The sequence below is a fragment of the Dipodomys spectabilis genome, unplaced genomic scaffold (assembly GCF_019054845.1).
Source record: "Dipodomys spectabilis isolate Male_0828 unplaced genomic scaffold, ASM1905484v1 ptg000175l, whole genome shotgun sequence".
NCBI classification, from domain to species: Eukaryota; Metazoa; Chordata; class Mammalia; order Rodentia; family Heteromyidae; genus Dipodomys; species Dipodomys spectabilis.
In genome coordinates this window covers 17,142,396-17,159,623 of record NW_024870852.1, presented here as the reverse complement: position 1 = coordinate 17,159,623, position 17,228 = coordinate 17,142,396, and the positions used below count along the sequence as shown (strand labels likewise).

Here is a 17,228-nt window from a genome sequence, read left to right as displayed (position 1 = left end):
TCCAGTTATGTCCAGATTAACTGTATTTCCTCAGTTTTTGAAGGTCATAGTCAAGTCTGTCAGATTTAAAGATAATTCAAAACAACCAATATTAATAAATATCTACTGTTGATAAAGTCTCTATGAGAATTACAGAAATAAGTCAGATGGGTTTAAATGTCTTAAGAGGAAGAAATAATGGGGGAAGAGCAAAAGTCAGGTGTGGTGGTTCATGTCTGTGATCCTAGCTACACAGGAGACAATAGTAGGAAGATTGTAAAAATATAAGACAAGACTCTATCTGAAAGGACTAGGGGCATAGCTGAAGTGTAGAATGCCTTTCTAGCAAGAAAGAGCCTAGTAAGAATGACCACATGCATTTTTAGGGTAGATAAGTTTTCAACAGGTAGAGAAGAGAGGTGGTAACTACTTTGCATAAGAAAAGTCCCAGCATAACCAGAGCAAGGAAGTGTGGTATCATCTGGTGGAGCTGAAAATAGGAGGATGAATTGGGAGGTATCAGAAGCCCTGAGTGGTTTGCAGTTATGTACATTGTTGGGAAAGTCTTGGATGGCATATTGAAGAATCTATAGCTAATGTAGAAATCATGCATGGTTGTACTATTGGAATGACATCGTTGGATCTGCTAAATTGATGTAGTTGAAGTGTGAAAGTGAATTTGGAAATTTACTAACAATGTCAAGAATATGGATCTATTCTGTTTCTTTCTACTCGGGATACAAGTCACACTTGGAAATTAGCAAATAATCAGACATAATTCCCTCTGCATTTGTAGTGTCTTTTGGTCCTTCAAAAGCCAGCTCCTGTCCTCTCCATTTTGGACCATTAGAAATAACGTCCTCTCCTCCCATCGCACTGAATTTGTGGTATGCATTTTTTCTTCTTCTAGACAACGATCTCCTTGAGGACAAGGCCACATCTTCTCCAAAGTTGTGTTTGTTGTATTGACCAGCACAGTGTCTGGCATATAGTATACTCTAAATGATTCAAGGTAGGAACCAAGTGAAGGGCAAAAGCTGAACCCAGCATGTGGCAGGTTGACATTTGTCCCTATCTTTAACATTAGCTAGTTGTGTCTTTTTCTTGGGCTCTTACATAGTGACTCCTCGCCTGTTTGGGGAATTTGATTCCTGAATGCCCTTGGTTGGTAAAATCAAAGTCTTTAAAATAATTAGATTTAAAATTGGTTTAGTCAGAATAAAACCATTAAAATGGCATCAAATGTCTATTTTATTTACTTAAAAGTTATGTTTTATTTGACAAAAATGATATATTTTATAATGTGGTAGATTGGCTCAGTTGAGCTAATTAACATGCATTACTTCACCTACTTATTCTTTGTATTGAGAACACTCCAAGTCCACTCTCAGAGCTACCAAGAGTACATTATTAATGCTAGTCACTATGTCATACAGCAGATCTCTTGAACTTATTCTGTCTGAAGTTTGCATTTATTATTCAGTCAACATCACTCAAACTCCACACCTTAAACCAGTCTCTGACAACCACCATTTTACCCTTGCTTCTGTATTTTAAAACACATTAAATAAAAGCCGTGGAAAACATCTATTTCTAAAAAAAAGTATATACATTGTCTAAAACCTGTTCTAGTGAGTCTCCTAAGCTACTCTCTGATGTCATGTTATATTTCTTCAGGAAGCATTGCCACAGAAGATTTTGCCCCTTTTAAAATTTTGAATGGCCCTTTCTTACTTGAAACTTGATTTCTTTTTACTTTCATTTTCTCCTATTTTATTTTCCCATCTGGATTAATCTTACCATTATTTTATTTTAGCCTTAGGTTAGCTTAGGTGCATTACCTTTGAAACCTTATCATTGTCTTCCTGGAAGAGGAATCAAGTTACCTTGCTGGTTTGGTCATGTGAGTGGATGTCTCTATCCAGGAATGGGCTGTCAGATGAAGTAAAAAAAAAAAAATCATAGTAAATTATGAATGCTCTCAGGCTTGTCATGCCCCTGATGTGACAGCTCCCATGATGAAATGGGAGATGTCACTGTAAACACTTAATTCTTCACACACTGGGACTCCCAAACAGATACACTGCTGCTGTTTCTTAAAAGGCATAGGAGGACTCCATTTCCAGATTGCCTTGAATTCCTCTTCCATTCTTTCAGCATCCAAGTCTTTCCTTGGTTATGTATCATTTGTACCTCCTAACAAGGCTTAAAATATTCTTATTCTTACTTTATTGCTGTGCTTGCATGTATGTGTGTGTATGTGTGTGTGTGCGTGTTAAGAGACAGTGAGAGAAGTTTGCTTTCTCAATCTTAGAGAATAGGAGCTGTCTTCTATCTTTCTCCCTTTTTATCTTGTGAAATTGCCACATAGGTGATTTAATTGTGCATTAAAACCAGATCCCCTTTTTCTTCCAGTATTGTGGCAAACTCCCTATTTTCAGGGATCAATCCATGGTCTTTTAGTGTGCTGCACAGTACTATGATTAGACATTGAAAAGATTATAGTGAAGGTTGGACTACTCCAACAATCTTTCAGTTAGAATTGAGGCAGTTAAATAGATGTCATTTCCCTGAACAGGTAAAGAAACTGCAGTCTATCCTAAAACCAATGATGCTTCGGCGCCTGAAAGATGATGTGGAAAAGAACCTGGCTCCCAAACAAGAGACAATCATTGAAGTAGAACTGACCAATATTCAGAAAAAGTACTACCGTGCCATCCTGGAGAAAAACTTTTCCTTCCTGACAAAGGGAGCAAATCAGCATAACATGCCCAACCTCATCAATACCATGATGGAGCTGAGAAAGTGCTGCAACCATCCTTACCTGATCAATGGTGAGTCAGGCCAGCAGGAAGTAACTCAGCAGTAGCACAGGCCTCTGCCAGAAGCCAGTGATAAGCAAAGATCTCATGTACAAGTTTTCATTAGATGCTAGAACATACCTTTTTCATAATATAGAACTCAGGTTCAGAGAAGTACCATAGCTTATAAATCTGCAGAGCTAAGTTTGGAATGAACCAATGTTGAGCTCCCACAGTTCTTCTGAACCCGGCTTCCCAGGAGCAGATGTCAGCACTCAGCAATTTGGTACCCTTTCATACAGTAAACTGTACAAACTAGAGCTCAGACACTTGGGTGCACGGCAATGTGTCATATCACTTCATTGGATGGCAATTCTGCAATGAGGTTAAACCTCTAGATAAATTAAAACAGTTAACTATACTACTTAGAGAAGATTTGGGCAAAGTTTATTTTGTTGTTGTTTGGGTTTTTTTTTTAATGAAACTTTTGAGAAATTTGTACATCAAAATGCAATCTTGTGATGACTACAAGTATGCAGGACTTCTGCCAACAGTTGAGATTTCCTTACCTGAGTGTTTGACATTTCAGTCCTTTCATTTTCTGGCAGGAATTCTCGTCCTTTACAAGGTGGCCTGCCTGGCTCAGACCAGGAGCACAACACCCAGCATGTTTTCACTGGACTGAGAGTCCAGGACTTAAACCCCCTTCATTTTTCTCAGGTTCTGTAAAGCAGAGAACAGTTTTTACACTTACACTTTTGTTTAAAGAAGAGTTTTGTTCCATTGCTTTACAGGGGCAGAGGAAAAAATTCTAGAAGATTTCCGAAAAACCCACAGCCCTGATGCCTCTGACTTTCAGCTGCAGGCCATGATCCAGGCAGCAGGGAAGCTGGTGCTGATAGATAAACTGCTCCCTAAGCTGATCGCAGGTGGCCACAAAGTGCTCATCTTCTCCCAAATGGTGCGCTGCCTTGACATCTTGGAAGATTATCTCATCCAGAGGAGGTGAGATTTGTCAGAGTGCTGATCCAGCACTGGGCATTCATTCACTGATCCATTCAGATATGCTGCTATAACAACATAACATTCAAAAATGATAAGAGATTCTTCCCTCAAATATTAAAATTCAGAATTAATTGTATTACCAAACAGACACAAGCTTAACTGTTCAAAGTGAATATCATAGCTTATATGGAAGCTATATGGAGTCTCTTGCTTCAGAAAAATTCCACGATGGTGTATATTCACTTTAGTTGGAAGAAGCAAAATTAACGTAATATTGAATAAGAAACTAAGTGTTTTAACATTTGTGTGGCTTAATAATAAGAGCAATATGACATCAGATTTCTGAACACATGAGCTAACAACTCACAGGAAAAGGATCTCTAGGGGCTGGGAAGGTGGTAGGCTCAGTGGTAGAGCGCTTGCCTTGCATGCATGAGGCCCTGGGTTCGATTCCTCAGCACCACATAAGCAAAAGAGAAAAAAGCCGGAAGTGGTGCTGTGGCTCAAGTGGTAGAGCGCTAGCCTTGAGCTGAAGAGCTGAGGGACAGCGCCCAGGCCCAGAGCTCAGGCCCCATGACTGGACCCCCCCCCCCCAAAAAAAAAAAAAAGAAAAGGATCTCTATCTCCATATTCACTCAGCCGGCCCTCTAACATTTTATGACATACTAGCTGTGGCTTCTATAATTCTTTGAACCTGACTTCTGGTTCTCATGCAGGTGCGAAAACTGTGGGTATGTGATTAGTTTGCATTCGTTAAATCATACACTGTACCTCCAACATTCAGACACTGATACACACCAGCAATCTGAAAGTGACAGTGGGTATTTGAAGTTTGGCTACAGTTTTCAAAGCCAGGCAGTGGCTCTCTAGTACCTTCAAGTCAGTTTTTACTACTCATTTATTTTTTTCTATTGTTATTATTTTATATTTTGCATAGACTGTGTCTTTTTTGCTAGAGGGTTAGCCCCACAAGAGCAGAAACTAAGCCTCTGTGATTCAGATGAGGGACTTTGCTCATTGTCTGGTGTCTTTGGCCATCAGATGGTGAGCCATTGTTCTTTGAAGCTCTGGGCTTATGAATGGAGCTTCTTGACTGTGAACTTCATTTTGTACATGTGAGAGCTATTCATCCAGCTGGGCTGCTTCACTAGGAACCCTCCAGTGTTGATGATTTTGACTCTTCTTCTCCTACCTAAAGAGTGGAAGCCCTTGACTCTGTTCTAAGTTGATTATGGGGATGGGGAGGAGACAGGATAGGGGTCTCTCTTCCCTATTTTCAGTTTCAGACCTATGTTTCAGTTTCAGAGATTCTCAGAGTAGTTAGAGGATAGAGGTCTTTTATCCTCTTCAAGGCTAGAATGGATCATCTAAAGGGTAATGGATACAAATATTCCATTAGATACTGTGTTTTCAAGACTGTTCAGGTATCTAGTGACACCAATATCTGATATTCTCAGTATTAAGATGTCTGATATTCTGCAGTATTAAGTTAGGCTGAGTTTTGCCTGGGATTCTGCATTTCTTCCCAATCAAATACCACTTGGCATGCTTCCTACCTTCTAGGATGTTGCCACTTCTATTTATAGATTTGTTGGGAGGAAAGGGCTATATGTTTTAATGTCATTTTACTAAAGATTTGAACCAATCAACAAATTAAATGTGACATTCACTCATAATCCTTACCTGGATTTCTTGTTTTCTTTTTGCATTTCACCTTCCATTCTTTCTATTATTTTGGTTAATGACATTAAAGGAAGTTTCTTTTCTTTCCAAATGTGTCTGTTTTCTACTTTTCTGTTCACTAGTCATCTTTTATTTACCTTATCCTTATAAAATAAAATACTGTCCACAAAAAAATAAAAACAAAGTGAGATCTGTACTAGCCTTTCTGTTCTTTTGACAGTGCTTCTATTCTTTTGCTCTTGTGTATTATTCCAGAAATTTCTTTTTCTTTAAACCTGTGACCACTCAAGACCCCAACTCCAGAAAATGAATGTTTATAGATGTATAGACATATATCCATGTGGTGGGATTTCTGTTGGCTCTTACACATTAAGTAGTGTAGGAGCAACATGTTTGCAAAATCGGAATATATTATGCTCATTTTTTACTCAAGTCTTTTGTACAGACCTCTGTTGGTATTATGAATGCAGCAGTAAACTGTCACCAGTGCTCCAGTGTCGCGTTACCAGTTCTGTATTTCTTCCTGAGTTTCATCCTGAACATGTTAGATGTTTTTATTGGTTGTGAACGCATGTTCATTCTCCTTTTCTCCCCTGCCTCTGCATGTGTGTGCATGTGTGTGTATTTTCCAACTGGTTATTGCTGGGAGACAAAAAAATTCTTCATTTTCCTTCAAGATTTCTGAGGTCAACATTTTTTAATGCCAAAAACTTGTCACTTTCCTCCCCCCAGCTAGTCCTGAGAGGTTTTTCCATAGTCCCACCTGCTTCTTGTTGAGATTTGACAATGACTCAGAATTACAGTTTGATGAGCCACATCAGCTCCTCGGGATCTCATTCAAAATACAGTTGTCACAGAGGGTTAATTGCTGCTGTGCTGAAGTTCAGGGTGGAAAACTTTATGGTGTCTGATTTCCTCATTCAGACTTATTAGCCCTCAAGGTTTTCTTTGTTCTTGAGGCTCTTTGCCTTTCCAGCTGTCAGTTTGGTTTTGTTCCCACTTAATTCCATGCCAGACTCTCACACAGGAATGAGGGCAGAGCCAAAAGATCTGGCTCACTCAGGGCAGCGAGGAATAATTTAAAAGAGCTCGAATAATTCCAGTTTTAGTTTTGTGTTCTTTGAGATCACTCCTCAGAATTAAACAAGTGACAGAAATGAGAATTACTGTTCCAGTCATCCTGCATAAATTTCATTTCTGAAAACCCTTGTTACATCATAGCTGGCAGAGCACTTACCTAATTTTATGGGATTTTTCTTTCCCTTAGGTATGGCTGAACCACATCATTGCAATTTATTGAATTCTTCTCCAAATGCTATGCTAGTTCCCAGCCTGCCTTAGACCCAGGGGCCTCTGGCTCCTCTCTGATGCCAGGGTGTCTTGTCACAGAGCATTGAGTCCTCTGCCTGGAGCATCGATTATGCATGGGGTCCCTGGATGGGGGCTGTTGCTTAGTGTAGATCTCAAGCTCTGACTTCTCAGTCCTGTGCAGCTTCATCTGTACCACATGCTTGGCCAGACTAAACCATCACAGATCCTTGGAGCACTGATTTAGCAAACCATTGTGATACGTAGGTGTGGTTTCTGTTTCTCCTTTCCATTTGAGTTACCTGTTTCCAAACTAGTAGTGTCTTTTATTTGTCTTTAACTTACAATTTTTTTTTGGGGGGGGGGGGCGGGGGTCAGTCATGGGGCTTGAACTTTGGCCTGGGCGCTGTCCCTCAGTCCTTCAACTCAAGGCAAGCACTCTACCACTTGAGCTACAGTGCCACTTCTGGTTTTCTGGTGGTTAATTGAAGATAAAGAGTCTCATGGACTTTCCTGCCCAGGCTGGCTTTGAACCTCGATCCTCAGATCTTAGCCTGCTGAGTAGCTAGGATTAGAGGTGTGAGCCACTGGCACCCGGCTTAACTTACAAATATTTAAGCCACGTGGAACTGCATGAAATCTGCCAGTCAGAGCTGGAACTTCAACCTACTTACAGCAAGGTGACAGAGCAAGTTATTGTTTTGAAGATTTGCCAAGTACAAAGTGGGAAATGATAATAGAAACTACCTCAGAGAACTATAGTATGAATTAAATATAATGATCCATTTCAAGTGTGTGCCAGTGTCTGGCCCAGAGCAGACACTTCAAAACTTACTACTACTATTGTTGTGGTTGTTATAAGTGGTAGAATGCAAACATTAACTTCATCTGTGAAACAAAATCTTTTTGGTATGCCTCGGGACAGTCCTATTTTTTTTGCCACTATAGTTCTCATATTCTAATTAAAAAAGTAACAACAGTGCTTAAAAATCCATTCTTCCAGGTATAGTTGTATTGTAGGTGTTTTTTTTTTTTTTTTTTCTGTCGGCTGTGGGGCTTGAACTCGGCCTGGGCACTGTCCCTGTGCTCTTCAGCTCAAGTGCCCTGAGCACTCTACTGCTTGAGCCACAGCGCCACTTCCAGTTTTCTAGTGGTTTATTGGAGATAAGAGTCTCACAGACTTTCCTGCCCAGGCTGGCTTTGAACCGCAATCCTCAGATCTCAGCCTCCTGAGTAGCTAGGATTACAGGCATGAGCCACCAGCACCTGGCTGTATTGTAGCTTTTCATTAAAGAAAAAAAAAATCAGTATTTTCAGACTTCTTTCTTTTCTATGTGTCCGTAATAGGTCTGAGTTGGTCTGGTTGTATATTTCCCTGATTCCTTTACATGGCTTTTCCTTTTCTTCAAGGAAGAATTTAGTTTTCTAAAGCTATCTACATGTCTACCCCTAGAATATCTATCTTTACAATCTTAACAATTAACTTCTCAAAGTATTAGAGATCTGATTCTCTCCCTTCCTCTCCCCACCTCCCCAGGCCTCCCCAGCCAAACTTCTCAAAGTATTAGAGATCTGATTCTCTCCCTTCCTCTCCCCACCTCCCCAGGCCTCCCCAGCCAAATTCTGGGCTTCAGGAGTTTTCCCCAAGATTCATGGTCTTAGCTGTTGTTAGGTATAGGATAACTTGCTCTTTTTCCTTCATCAGGTTCCTATTCTCTTGAATGAGCCAGTTTTTGCTTATGCGTTGAGTCCAGAGTAACATAACACATATTAATTCATTTGTTGTCAGGCAAATATGTAAGCAAGTAATAAAATTCAACTGAGAAAGAATAGATTGCTGCTGAATCTTGTATTAATTTCCTCATCTCCACCATAAAGATCCTTTCTGTATTTTTTTTTCTGAATGAAAGTACTGGCATGACTGACATCTTCATTGCCTTTTCTCTTTACCCTCACCATTTTGTCTGCCTTCTTTACCTATCCACAGAGGTACATAAAGCCTTTCTCCTGATATTCCGCTTTGCTCTCTCACTAATTACTCCCTCAATTAATCTTCAGTCTCCCTGCCCCCAGCACACCTTAGAAACCCATCCTGTGATTTATCTTGCTTGCTTGGCAACATAAAGCTGAGAAGACCTTGACTTTATCTTTAAAATTAAAGATTTTCCTGTGTACCTCTAAAGCTTTCAGGAACTGTAGCTGCATATGGCCCACACAGGCCTGGCAACACAGTTTTCTTATAACTTCCAGTTAGCCTGCGCAGCTGGAGACTGATAAGAATGCTGAGTTCTTGTTCTGAGCATTACTGAAAGTCTGTGTGAAAGGTTCATATTTGTATTTCCTGGCCTTAAGGCACTGCAACTATATGACATTCTTGAGAATAAGTTACTCGGACAGCTTATTTGGGATCAGTGTTGGATGTCAATATTTTATGTTTACTATTCTTCTAGCCTTCATTAATTTACAGCTGATTTTCTGTTTTATTTTTTTTTTCTTTTTCTTTGTTGGGAGTGGGGAAGAATTCTACAATGTAGTGTTATGTGTTTGCCCTTTGTAGACTGCTGTCTAAACTTAGACATGATAGATTTAAGACCATTGGGCAACAGCTTACTGCATTGTTTTCTGTGCTCCACTGAAGTCATGATTAACACCTGGGCTTTCATTCATTTGGGTCCCCTCAGATACACCTATGAGCGAATTGATGGGCGAGTACGGGGAAACCTGCGCCAGGCAGCCATCGACCGGTTCTGTAAGCCAGACTCAGACCGCTTTGTCTTTCTTCTGTGTACCAGAGCGGGAGGCCTGGGGATTAATCTCACGGCTGCTGATACCTGCATCATATTTGATTCTGACTGGAACCCACAAAATGACTTGCAGGTAACCATTAGGATGATTGCTGTTTATCTTAGTTGCCCTGAGTCCCAGAGTATCCCAGCAGGGTCTGACTTGGCTGTAGATTTTGTATCACACCCAATACTATGGTGACAGGGTTGGGCCTTAGTCAAGGGATGAAACCAAATAAGTAATAGTTGTTGATCCTTCCCCACTAACCAGACAGTAGCCTCTTCCCAAGTGCAGAGCAAAATTGTTATTCTTATCAAGTATAAAGGTATCTGGCACTTTCCTTCATTTTGTTTGATGGGCATATATCATAAACAGTAAATGAATTAAAGAGATGGGAAAGTTCCATGGTGTGGTGGGGTGATGGAGGTACTGCTGCTACTCAGTTGTCTTCCATGGTGTGGCATGGTGATGGAGACTTTCCCACTTGTCAGTTATTCTCTGTGGTATGGTGGGTGATGGAGGCACTTCTTACCCCCTGCCCCCATACACACCACCACCATCATCATCATCATCATCATCATCACCATCATCACCATCCACATCTCATAGGCCACAAAACCTAAATTTTTCTGCAGACATTACATGTTTGCCAACCCCAGACAGATCACTAAGTCCTTGACAGATATAAAGATTTTTATTCATTTATGATGTTTACCTGACTGCGAAGCAGACTACCTAGAAAGATTATGATGTAAGAAACCAAAGATGAGTGGCTAGTTTGAAGTTTGAAGTCATGTTAGCTAGAAAGTCATGGATAGATATCTAGGAAAGAAATTGGAGGCAATACAGCAAGATGCAAAGGTTTTAGAATTCCATACATCTAGGTGAAATGTAAGCATTACTGATTTGAATAATTTGCAATACTAATTTGCTGAGAAATGGAAAAGGCAAGAAAGTCCAAACTGATGGAGAAGGTGAAGTGATCTGATTTCTATGTGTAGCAGCCAGGTGGGGCTGTCCAGAAGAAAATCTGGGGAAAAGGAAGAAACTTTGGGATGGCTGTTTGGAAATATGCACTGCTGGGGGAACTGGCAGAAGATGAATAGGGAATCATGAAGCCCAAACTGAAATAGATAGTGTAAATTTTAAGTGTGCCAAGTCAGTTTCTGAACTTTCCCTAGTGCTCAGGCTTGAGTGAAGAAACCAAAAAAAGACTGTTAACATAGAGTTGATCCCAGGTGGCAGCTTTGACCCCAATGAGTAACAAAAACTTCATCAGTGAGGTTGTCGATAAATAACAGATCAAATCAGAACTAGAGTTAGAATTCTTCAACTCTTGCTTTTCTAGACTAGATATTGATTGGCGGATTTCTGTTTTCTTGGTTATTAAGATCTTATCCTTCAGGAAGAAATACTGTCTTAGTGGTTCTTTTTCTTTTTCTTCATTTTAACATATGACCAAACTGGTTGTAGAATTAAAAAGTATTACGTGTATAGTGATCTAGAGATAGGAAATTGGATCAGTGATTATTGGGCTGTAAAGAAGATATGATAGGTAGAGGAAGGTCCAAGCTCTGGGTCTCCCGCAGAGATGAGACAAGCTCTTGCTACTTGATCTGATGGAGAAAAGAGGAAGAGGGCTGGAAAAATGCACACAGAGTGACACAGTAAACACCATGAATGCATACTTTACTCTCAGTGCCATTTCCCTTGTACCCAAGTGCTACAGATACAAAGTAGAAGAGAGTGTCTAGAGACTCAGACCCTGAGCCCCTTCAGTGATCCACAAGATTGCTGCTAAGTCTAAAATCATAACCCTATCAGAAAAGAAAATTAGACCCTGTCCTTAGTTCATTATTATAACACGTAAAATTGTTTACACGTGCACACATTTTAACTATTTTTGGTAAATGAATGAGAGCTTTTAATCCTGTTTCTTAAGACTGTTACCTATGAAAAATGAGTGTGGTCATGAAACATTTGTCTGGGCGTGCATAAAGATGCATACCATTGATGTAACTGTCAAGACCTTGTGAACAGGTTGAAAATTACCTCTCTCCTAATGTGATTAAGGTTTAGAATACCTCCAAAGATTTCAGTTCAGGAGTTGACAGGAGTTCTCACTCACACTGGGCAGTCCATGTCCCCAGTCAGGACACACAGAGGCAACCTGTGCTTCCTGACTGATCCCAGAGGGATCCTGCAAAATCATGAAAGTAGAACTAGCCTGATTGTGGGAAGGCTGGGCTCAGCCAAAGTCAGCTTGAGTCTCCATGTTAGTAAGCTCTTTTTAATACTGTTAACGAAGTTCTGAGATAATCACCTTCGAGGAAAGGTTTGTTTTTGGCTCAGAGTTTCGGAGGTTCCGATTCATGATCAGTTGATGCTGTTGCCTATGAGCCTGTGGGAAGGCAGCGTGTCACGGTGGGAAGCAGTGGTGGAGCAGCCTGCCCACTTCACAGGGGCAAGTAGGCAGAGAGAGAGATGGGAAGGTGCTGGAATTCAGTGTCCCATTCAAGGACATGATTCCTGAACACCTAATTCCCTCCTACTAGGCCCCACCTGTTTAGGGTTCCACTGCCTTTAACATACAGACTTCTGGGGACATTCTAGATCAAAATTATAGCAAGTCCCTGAGGCAGTCTAAAGATAACATTATTTTTCCTGCTGTTCTCTTGTACTTCTTCATTATTGTTAGCAAAAGGCTATCAGTCTTCTGATCATTTTGTCACTTTTCCATGTTTAAAAGTTTAAGACTTGCTATATATAATATATGAGTAGGGAGGGGGGCGTTGTTTGTTTGGGGACTTATTTTTGTCAGTAATGAGGCATAAATCTGGGTGCTTATACCTAAGCACTTTTGCTCAAGGCTATAGCGCTCTACCACTCTGAGCCCCAGCTCTACTTCTGGTTTTCTGGTGGTTAGTTGTAGGTAAGAGTTTCACAGACTGTCCTGCCTGGGCTGGCTTTGAACCACAATCCTCAGGTCCCAGCCTCCTGAGTAGCTAGGATTATAGGAATGAGCCACAAGCACCTGGCTTGTTTGGTGACTTTTTAAAATAAGGGTGTGCGCGCGCGCGCGCGCGCGTGTGTGTGTGTGTGTGTGTGTGTGTGCGTGCGTGCGTGTGTGTGTGTGTGTGTGTGCGTGTGTGTGTGTGTGCTTTCTCCCATGCCTAGCTCTCAACTAGTTAAGAACTACTCACAGGACTAACATGGATAATCAAAAATTAACTTCAGTAAAATCCAAAGATGATTAGATGTTATGATTCAATATAGCCAAGCTTTGGCTTGGTAAGTCTCCTGTACATACACATCCTCTTCCTTAGGTTAAACTTACCCAAATCTGAACATGCCAGTGACATATAGAGGACACCTGTGTTCAGAGAAAAGGGAGAGGGAGTCTCAGACTCTGTCCCATATTTCATTGGTCAGGTAAGTCCGTCTTTGGGGTAAAAAAGGGGTAGGTAGAGAGATTTTACATTCCTTCTTAGAAACCTGAGGGGGGGGACAGGGGTACTCGCAGTGTGGTGTTTTCTTGTCAACTTAATGTCACTTTCCCCTTCCCAAATTCTCTTTCCCAGAAAAATGAAGGTACTAGTTTATTAAGATCAAAATTGGGAGATGGGCACTACTTAGAAATATTAAGAGATGGCAACAATACTATCATTTTATCAGGATTATCAGAGGGAAATCAATTTTCAGTTTCCAATATTTGGGGGATCTTATCTAGAGATATCGGATAAGTGGCCACAACCTCTTGAACTTTTAATATGTCTTTGTTAGCATTGCTGTGGGTAGAATACTTAAGGGTATAAAATCACTTTCACACACCATTTGGAAGACACAAGTTGTGCTTCCATTCCAGTAGTTCAGTGAGAATTTTCTACATTTCCATTAACACCTGGGCTTAAGAAATGGCAAAGGAGCTGATAACTGTGGCTCACATCTTTAATCCAAACTACTCTGGAAACTGAGATCTGGTTGTTCAAAGCCAGCCTGGGCAAAAAAATCTGTGAGACTCTTCTCTCCAGTTAATTGCCAAAAAAAAAAGCTAGAAATGGAGTTGTAGCTCAGTTGGTAGAGCACCAGATTTAGCAAGAAATCTCAGAGACAGCAGCCAGGCCCTGAGTTCAAGCCAAAAAAAGAAAAGAAGGAAGGAGGAAGGAAGGGAGAGAGGAAGGAGGGAAAAGAAAAGAAAGAAAAGGCAAATAGTAATGACAGCAGCCTGAGAAGAAAAGCGAGAAATGAAAAATAGGCTTCTTTTCTTAAGAATTTAGATTTGATGCCAGGCCCAAAGGCAGAGGCCTCTTCTCACGAGTGGCCTGGGTATCATTGCCAATCTCACAGAGACCACAAGCGTCCTCCTCTGATATATTGAGTTGACAGGCTTCACAATACCTTCTTGTGCTCTTCCTCTTCATAATACCTTCTTATTCTGACAGGGTTTTTGACATTGAGGCAAGAGTTCCTTCAGGTTGAGCAAGGTTGATGGAAACAGTGCTGGGGCTGGATAGTTCATGTCTTTCTTGTGGCTAAAGTCTCTGAAGGCAGACTTGAGGAAGTATGGGGACTGATGTCCTGATCAAGAGCATAGCCACAGTCTAACACAGCTGCTGCATATCAGCAGGGTTTGGGGAAGGAAAAGAGGTCCATCCTGAAGAGAGAGAGTCCTCCATGGTCACTAGAAGCCAGCCTCCAGGAGCCTGCACACTGCTCCGAGGAAGTAAGGGGCTGCTTCCTTTTCCTGCCTTCTCTGCTGCCACTTGGTAGCTGGAATCTCCGATTTCTTAACTCTGTGTGTGTGTGTGTGTGTGTGTGTGTGTGTGTGTGTGTGTGTGTGTGTGTCTAAGGTAGTAGTCCATTATTTTGTGTGTGTGTGTGTGTAAGGTAGTAGTCCATTATTGTGTGTGTGTGTGTAAAGTAGTAGTCCATTATTGTGTGTGTGTGTGTGTAAGGTAGTAGTCCATTATTTGTGTGTGTGTGTGTGTAAGGTAGTAGTTCATTATTTAATGAATGTCTGTTGATTACCAGGATGATTAAAAGAGCTAGAGAGTTGGGCGCCGGTAGCTCACACCTGTAATTCTAGCTACTCAGGAAGCTGAGAGCTGAGGATTGCAGTTCAAAGCCATCCTGGGCAGAAAGTCTAAGAAACTCTTATCTCCAATAAGCTATTCAGAAAAAGCCAGAAGTGGCACTGTGGCTCAAGTGGTAGAGCGCTAGCCTTGAACACAAAGAGGCTCCACCCCTGAGTTCAAGCCTCAGGATTGGCAAAAAGTAAAAATAAAAAAATACAAGAGCTGGAGGCACAGCAGTTACCTGCGGTCAGGGATTCCACATGTTTGTGGGGTGGTAGGCAGATAATAACTGAGGAAAAATAAGTAAGGTAAGTACATGTAGCTTTTGATGAAAAACATGAAATAAGATGAAGCAACATAAAGGACAGAAGTTGAGCACTGTACTTTAGACGGAATGGTCTAGGGTGGTGTTCAAGCCTAAATAGTAAGAAGGATCTTAAATCATGAGTAAGACAAGGAATGTTGCCGCAGAGAAAACAAAAAGTGGCTATGTAGAGGGGAATGAATATATAAGAGTACCTGCAACCTGGGGTAGCCAGACAGCTGCTCCATGTAGAACACCAGTCCCACATACAGCAACTCGGGCTTCTATTGTGTATTTTCCTTTCTCTCCTTTTCACCCTTTTCCTGGTGCAATAGATTGGCCTCTCCTTCCTGTTTTCACCCAGCCTCCCCACTGACATAGCTGATGTATTTATTGAGCCCTAGATACTATTTTAGACCCTAGGGGAACAAAAGTGATGAACTGAATCACACAGAGTGTTTTGTGCTCTTTGGGTTTTAAATGGGATTGACACCTTACACAGGAATAACTGTAGAGCTGGGAAGTTCAAGTTCAACTATAGGCCTCTAAAGATGCTTGAGAGGGAGCCACTGGTTCCTATTGCATGGGAAGCTCGATTCCTCCATGAGTAGAGGCCTACAGATGCACTTTCAGGGTGTCAAAAGAAATAGAAAAGTCCCTCGTTAATAAAATAGAGGTGCCTAGAAAATGGGCTGAGAAACTGTGATAAACTTGATTGAGTCCTGGTGGAGCTATCAGGTTGTTTTCAAGTTCCATGATTCTGTATATTTTCATTAAGGAATAATTGTACTTATAAAATATGAAAGTGAAAGAGAGCCAGGTGTGATAACTCTGATCTGTAATTCCAGCTAGTGAGGAAGTAAGGATCTGGAAGATCACAGTTTAAGGTTGCTCAGTTTTTAGTATAATAGTATATAATAGAAATGCTGTTTCCCAGTGTTACTCATTTTCTTCATTGTGGTTAAATTAATGATTGGAAAGGCAATTCTTAAAATTCAGAAACTGAACAATTGACTGTATTAAGTAGACAGCATAAACTCCTGAAGACAAATTTTTTGTATTTAATGTTTTCATCTATTTCCACTTTTATATAATTTTATTTTGCGGCCCTTATTTGCTTGTATCTAGATTAACTTAGATTTTTGTTACAATTACTTTTGTCCCGTTTGCTCTCTTTGACTCCTTTGTGTGTATGTTTCTCTCTTTCTGTCTGAGTATATTGTTGGCGTTCTATTATAGGAAGAGTTTTCCTGTTTTTCTTCTGTTTATTTATTTACGTCAGTATGGAGTTTGCTGTCCTTGTTTTGATTTTCACATAGTCCCACACGCTTAGCCAATAATTTGATCATGTTCATCATGCATTGGGTATGTCCCACTGGTATGTGTCTCAGACTCACCCTACACTTTTACTGCCTCACTTTTTCTACTTACAGTTAGCCATTTGTCTCTATCATATAGACAATGACATTTAGAAACCAAGATCTGACATATGTTCAATGCTGTTAGGATGACATTACTTCTAGGCCTTCTTAGTGAATAGAGCTAGAATGCACACAGAAAAAAATATAAACATGTATCTATACAATATGCATTCATCTGTATATATGTATAAAACCATAGGTTCATATATAAACATCCATATCTTTTTGTATCTCCACATATATATGTTCATATACACATATGATCATGATAAATTAATATTTGATTCCTCCCATCTAACACTACAGACTTTATTCTAGTTTTCTTTCATTCCATATTTGTAATCCTCTCTAACAGCAAAAGCTCTTACTCCTATTACCCTTAGGATATTTACTCATTTGTTCAGTCCTGGATTATACAGAAAGTTTTCCAGGATTTTGAACCCCACCACTGCAGACAGAAAACCTACTGAAGTATATATAGAAAATGTTACAACTTGACCATATTCATGTAGCAGGATGCGTAAACCTAAGTTATTTTCAGTAATTATGTTTTTAGTGGCTTATGGTGATACTATGTTCCTGAGAACATAGATAGGCAGACAGGCATAAGACAAATCAGTGGATAATAATAGTGGTGTGGTTGAGAACTGAGCTTTTCAACCTAGTGGAAAAGAAACACAGATGTGAGGTTGACGAGGATTTTTTAAACTTTGTTTTTATGTTGTTGGGGATCAAACTTAGGACCTTAACTGGGGCAGGCAAGCACTTAATTATGGGCTGAGATAAAGCCGAGGAGCAAAATGCTTGTAATAAGAAAGCTCATTATTCATTGTGGTGACCAGAATTTGTGTATCCAGAATTATTAAGT

At 40.4% G+C, this 17,228-nt stretch overlaps 1 protein-coding gene across 2 annotated transcripts in view; it reads left to right on the top strand.

Moving 5' to 3' along the window:
• Nucleotides 1-17,228, top strand: part of Chd6 (chromodomain helicase DNA binding protein 6) — a 148,064-nt gene that overhangs the window by 87,217 nt on the left and 43,619 nt on the right. For both annotated transcript variants that reach the window (XM_042694304.1, XM_042694303.1), the window contains exons 15-17: nt 2,558-2,813; nt 3,575-3,785; nt 9,458-9,653. In XM_042694304.1, the coding sequence (XP_042550238.1) occupies nt 2,558-2,813; nt 3,575-3,785; nt 9,458-9,653 (663 nt within the window). The remainder of the gene's footprint in view (nt 1-2,557; nt 2,814-3,574; nt 3,786-9,457; nt 9,654-17,228) is intronic.